The 6,360-nt window shown below is 39.7% G+C and overlaps 1 protein-coding gene across 1 annotated transcript; it reads right to left on the reverse strand.

Annotated features, from left to right (window-relative positions):
• Nucleotides 1-1,095: 1,095 nt before the first annotated feature.
• LOC110968440 (solute carrier family 22 member 7-like) lies at nucleotides 1,096-5,626 on the reverse strand. The gene is made up of 10 exons (XM_051945725.1): nucleotides 4,334-5,626; nucleotides 3,982-4,085; nucleotides 3,375-3,529; nucleotides 3,063-3,231; nucleotides 2,844-2,967; nucleotides 2,621-2,730; nucleotides 2,308-2,522; nucleotides 2,106-2,214; nucleotides 1,787-1,993; nucleotides 1,096-1,557 (listed from the first exon to the last, which is right to left on the reverse strand). The coding sequence occupies exons 1-10, from the start codon at nucleotides 4,778-4,780 to the stop codon at nucleotides 1,524-1,526; spliced, it is 1,674 nt and encodes a 557-aa protein (XP_051801685.1). The 5' UTR covers nucleotides 4,781-5,626; the 3' UTR covers nucleotides 1,096-1,523.
• Nucleotides 5,627-6,360: the final 734 nt, after the last annotated feature.

The raw sequence follows: 6,360 nt of genomic DNA on the forward strand, positions 1-6,360 counted from the left end.
AATTGTGTGTCATATTTTTGACAATTTTGGGTCATTTTTGACCATTTTCAATAGCTACATACTCAAACAGGGTAACACTGAGAGAGCTGAAATTTGGCCAGGATGTACAGCAGGCATGGCTGATGAGAAGTTATCAGAATGCATCGCAAAAGTCTGAGGGCGTGGAAATGGAGACCCCTGGAAATTTACAATTCCCCATGAAACAGGTAATGCTGTGTAACTGCCCTGAACATGCTCCAATCTGCATGAAACTTTACATGTATGATCAGAGTCCTGCCCTGATGACAATCACATGCAGATATACAGCCAAAATCATAGTGCCACCTGGTGAATGGAAGCAAATTCTCTATAACGAGCTGTACATGCTCTGATCTGCCTGAAACTTTACATGTGTGATCAGAGTCCAGTTCTGATGACATCAATGGGCCCAAATAGACTCTCCGTCGCAGCATCACCTGGTGGACATGTGTGGATTTGCAGACCAGCAAGGAAGCGAGGACCCGTCCAGCGCTGCTTGCAACTTTAATTCTTCTTGTTCTTATAATATTTTGTGTATTTCTGTGGCCCTATCATGAGGTTGCAATATCTCTGCGACAGATGGATTGCTATTAGGTGAAAGGCTAAGTCAACTTGATTTCTATTCCAAAAAAAATGAACAAACTGCATTTATTCTTCTGATAATATTCCACATAAGGCTCTCATCTGATAAATATAACACATTAAAATACATAAATTACCATGACAGGTCACTTGAATGCAACAATTTTCTTTAAATTGCCAAAAGCTTATCATTTAGGAGGTTAGAAATACTCTAGCAAATAAAAATGTGTTAAATGCAGCAAATAATTAGAGATAAAATGTTCCAAAGGATGAATTCAAACGTCTTTAATCAACAAAAATATGGAAATACCTGTAAAACTGATAATCCTATCAACTTCAGTATCCATACTATGGGTTAAGTGCTAATTAGTTGATGTTAGAAATGTTAGCAATCAGCAAAAGGGATGCACATCACATCCATCCCCAATTCAGTAGAAAATATCACAGTACAGTCTCTCTTCTTTTTTTATTAACACACACATGCAGAATCCATTTTCATTCATTTAATAAGATTATTCACACAATATAAGAAGGTATTCAGGAAACTGTCATTCAAACACAGCATTGTTTATTGTTATTAGGCTGCTATATTCATAAGAATGTGTTGATACCAGCAGGTGGACAAGCAATTCAATTTAATTCAATACTATTTATATAGTAGCAGTAACTAAAAATGACACCAGCCACATCCGTTTATTCTCACCACCTGCTTATTCTCCAACACATGATAATAAAATGCTTCATATAACCAGTCCCATCAGAGCACCATGAACTGTCTCATTCCAGTAAAGCTAGAAATTGTGTTAACACACTTTAAGTGCACATGTTTATTTTGAAAACATGATAAAAACTACCAGGTCAAAATCACCTCATCTTCATTAACATCTTCATCAACACAGCTGCATTGTGAATGAGTGTCATTTTTATTTAGTCTCCTCCATCCTTGTTAATTGTTTCCTGTAATACAGATAAAACCCAAGTTACTCATTTGAGCATGGATTACTTCAAGATACGAAAACATTTTTTCATTTTTGACATTAGCAAATGATTCAATTATTCGGGCAGACATGAAAGCTGCAAAACTGTGTCTTTGTGAGGTGGACTGGATTATTCTTTAGCAGTAGCGGCTAATCCTTTACTGTTTGCTTTAATATCACATTGCATGTTAACACCATCTCCTCGTTACCTTGGTTTCTCAATGTCCTCTATGAATTCTGGCAGGCGGGAGTTTAATGTTTCGGGCAGAAGTGAAGCCACTAAACCAGAGCAGACTGCTGCTGCACAGTAGATGACTGCAGGGAGGAGATGCCACACGTCCTCCAATAGCATGATGAGTGGGGAAATGGACACACCCAGCCGTGCTAAAACCGATGTGTAGCCCAAACCATTCTGACTGAAAAATTAAAACACCGAGTTAATGAATGCCTGTCGGACAAGTGGTCACAACAGCATAAAAGGTCAATGTCTGTGTTTGAACTGGCTACATGAGTTTGTTGTTGACTAACCGTACGACTGTTGGATAGAATTCAGTAGTGTAGAGGTAAATGATTGTGAATGAGGCCTCCGACATGGATTTTCCAAGAACTGCAACAGTGGTACGAATTGCCGACTGATCTGAGGGAACAAGTTTAAAAAGTTAATTCACACTTACTGCCAAAACCCCGAATATGCAATAAAATGTAATGATTACATGCAATGAAAAGTGACCTTTTGAAACAAACATGTTGATGAAGAGACAAAGACCAGTTCCCAGCAGGGCAGTCATCTGGCCAAACCTTCTACCAACTTTCTCCAGGAAGAAATATATACCAATTTTCATTGGCACTTCAGTGGATGCAAATATGAATTGTGTGAGGTATGGGCTTAGTCCAAACCCACTGATATTCAGACTTATCCCATAATATGTAAATGCAACTCCATACCTGAAAAATGTAAAAAAAAAAAAAAAAATTCAGATTTTCTGCTTTGATTGGGGTCAAATTGTCCCCAGAGATAATAGGACGGTCAACTTGATACTTACCACACTATGCCTGAGCAAATGGCAAGTTTTCTAATATTTGGAGTCCTGAAAAGATCTACAAAAGTGTACTTTTTATCTCCAGTCTCAGTTTCTGCAGATTCCAACAACGTCTGTAAGAAAGTCGGACAAACACAGTCACACTGATCACTTACACGCAGTTTTTTTCTTTTATGTAACAGTACAATTGTCAGCTGATCAAAGCAAAGTCATTGCTGAGATGTACCATTGGTGTGATGCTGGCCATACGCTTGGTTGTGTTGTTCATCTCAGCACATTTCATGATGTAATGATGAGCAGCATCTGCCTTCCCATTTGCTGCGAGCCACCGAGCAGACTCTGGTAACCACCTAAAATGACAAATAAGGTCAATTCGGCATCTCAACGACATCTGGTGAGATTCAGTGTTTTATGTTGCAAAGCTGAATAAACTCATCTTTAATACCTCCAAGCAATAGTGGCCAAAATCAGGGGTGAGCTCACAGCCAGAATGAGCATCCTCCACTCAGTGACACAATATGCTATTGCAACCATAAAAAAGCTCCCGAGTGTCCAGTCCAGGCTTATGATTACACCAGCGAAAGTCCTGTGATCGATGCTAAACCACTCAACATCTGTAGAAACATTAACATGGATTAAAAAAAACTTAGATTTTTTTTCAAAAAAATAATAATGAATGCACTTTTTTATACCAACATTTTACTTTTATTTATCGCTGTCAAGGTATATTTTTGTTTCTCAGCATTTGCCTCCTTACTTAAAACAATAGCGATGATACTTATTCCTGAGATTGACAGCCCCGTAAAAAATCTCATGATGATAAACATTATATACGATGAGGAGAATGCACTCAGCACTGCAAACGTCAAGCACGATAAGTACGATACCAGCAGAAGGGGCCGTCGGCCAAACCTGGAAATAAAAAAGAATGCTGACTGTGACGATGTTTTTGACAACTTTGGATTGAATATATCACATGTATATTATAAGACATGTATTACACACACGTAATCTAACCATTTATCTCACAATAAAATGATTTGAGCTTCTTATTTGAGTAGTTTATATTTAAGAAGGCAGATTCTCTTGAGCATCAACCTGCTAAAATACAGATTTGAACAAGTTAAACCTGCAAAGCTGTCACTGACTGTTTGCATCCACACAATATCAGTGTGCTTATGTGGGGATTTCTGCATGTTTTCATTTTGATGTGAACTGTTGTGCAGCAAGCACATTTCTTTCAGTTACTCAAGCATTATCATGCATATAATTATTTTTTAATTGTATGTTATCTAACACTGGCTACAGAGATGGAGAGACTCTTTGGACATATCAAGGATGCATTATTTAATAACCAAGCTCACCTGTCACTGAGAAATCCAAATAAAGGGGCTCCAGCCATCACACCAGCGAAGAAAATGGTGGCGGTTGCCCGGTTCATCCCTTTTCTGCTGCACACAAGATCCCACTGCAAAGAAAATATTACAATATGTATTTTACAGTGGCCCATGGTTGAACTACGGAGTTAAAAATCACGTTTCTCATTTCTGCATGCATAATATTTACAGTACTCAGTCAACCACATGCAATGTCTGTTTACAAATGTGCATTTTATGTTCAGAAAAAAAGACTTTTTCTTGAACAAATTCAAATTATTTTCCCAATAATGGTTCTGTAGAAGCATATGATTTGACACACTTAATGAAAGGCACTTACCTCTGTGGCGATAGTAGATTTAAAGGTGCTGTTGTCATACACCCATCCATTCTGACACTGGACACGAGATGTAGCCTCACTGCTGTTTGAGTCTGACAGATATTGATACTGAGGCTTTGAAAACATCTGACATGAGCTCCGAGTCCCATCCTGCTCTGCTGGAATACCAACAGCCAGTTTCTGGGGTAAAGTTAAATTTCTAAAGATGCCTCCATCATCCAGAGCACTGATGTTGCAGTGGTGAGAGGGAACAGCTGCCATGAAGTTGTTCAGCAGGAAGTGACACGGCAGAGCGACTCGAGCGAGTATCTGAATCAAGACTAGCCTGATTTGGAATTTTCCAAATCCGTTTACTTCTGCAAGTATGCTGTCGAATTTCATTTTTCCGTCCTTCCCGGGGCAACGAGAGGCTGAATACTGTAGCAGCGAAGTGAAGTAAGCTGACATAAACTGAAAAGACCCACACAATGTTAATCATTACAATTACCAACAAATATGTGTTTTCTGTGTTTTATTAATTCAACATGACAGAAGTGAGGTAGAAAATTAGTCAGAGGTCTGTGGTGATAAATCATTATCTTTCAGCATAGCAGTGGGGGACGACAAGAACAACTGAGACCAGTTTCTTTGAATAAGAAAGTACTGAAGGTTCAGAATGGAAGTCTTTAAAGCAACCAGATAATATGTCTTTTAATGTTGACCTTTGTTTCCAAATTACCATAATGTGTACACTATATTGACAAAAGTATTCGCTCACCTGCCTTGACTCGCATATGAATGTAAGTGACATCCCATTCCTCATCCATAGGGTTCAATATGACGTCGGTCCACCCTTTGCAGCTATAACAGCTTCAACTTTTCTGGGAAGGCTGTCCACAAGGGTTAGGAGTGTGTTTATGTAAATTCTTGACCATTCTTCCAGAAGCACATTTGTGAGGTCACACAATGATGTTGGACCAGAAGGCCTGGCTCTCAGTCTCCACTCTAATTCATCCTATAGGTGTTCTATCGGGTTGAGGTCAGGACTCTGTGCAGGCCAGTCAACTTCATCCCCACCAGACTCTGTCATCCATGTCTTTATGGACCTTGCTTTGTGCACTGGTGCACAGTCATGTTGGAAGAGTAAGGGGTCAGCTCCAAACTGTTCCCGCAAAGTTGGGAGCATGGAATTGTCCAAAATGTCTTGGTATGCTGAAGCATTCAGAGTTCCTTTCACTGGAACTAAGGAGCCAAGCCCAGCTGCTGAAAAACAACCCCGCACCATAATCCCTCCTCCACCAAACTTTACACTTGGCACATTGCAGTCCGACAAGTATCGTTCTCCTGGCAACCACCAAACCTAGACTGGTCCATCTGATTACCAGATGGACTGCTCTAGAGTCCAGTGGCGGCATGCTTTACTCCACTGCATCCCACGCTTTGCATTGCACTTGATGATGTATGTCGTTCCCACACACTTCCACTTTCTTATAATACAGTTGACAGTTGACTGTGGAATATTTAGGAGTGAGGAAATGTCACCATTGGATTTGTTGCACAGGTGGCATCCTATCACAGTTCCATGCTGGAATTCACTGAGATCTTGAGAACAACCCATTCTTTCATAAATGTTTGTAAAAGCAGTCTGCATGCCTACGTGCTTGATTTTATACACCTGTGGCCATGGAAGTGATTGGATTGTGTTTGAAGCTGTTGTCCTGTGAGCCGCCTATCACCAAGCTGTTGACTCTCAGAAACTTGTCTTCTGATTCTGTTGTGGCTTTGGGTTTTCCAGACTTCTTCCTGTCAGAGTTTCTCCCAGTTTCTGAGTGCCTTTTGATGGTGACTAAAACTGTACTCACTGACACCTGGACTTTCTTCGCAATTTCTCTGTAGGAAAGATCTACATTTTTAAGTGTTATGGTCTGTCTCTCTTATATTGTTAATTGCCTTTTCCTCACTATTTCTATAGTAACACACTACTTTCTGCAGTACAATACTGTTCAAATAATGCTCTGCAGGGTTTGGTGCCACAATGTGTTCCAACA

This window comes from Acanthochromis polyacanthus, chromosome 3, assembly GCF_021347895.1.
Source record: "Acanthochromis polyacanthus isolate Apoly-LR-REF ecotype Palm Island chromosome 3, KAUST_Apoly_ChrSc, whole genome shotgun sequence".
NCBI lineage: Eukaryota > Metazoa > Chordata > Actinopteri > Pomacentridae > Acanthochromis > Acanthochromis polyacanthus.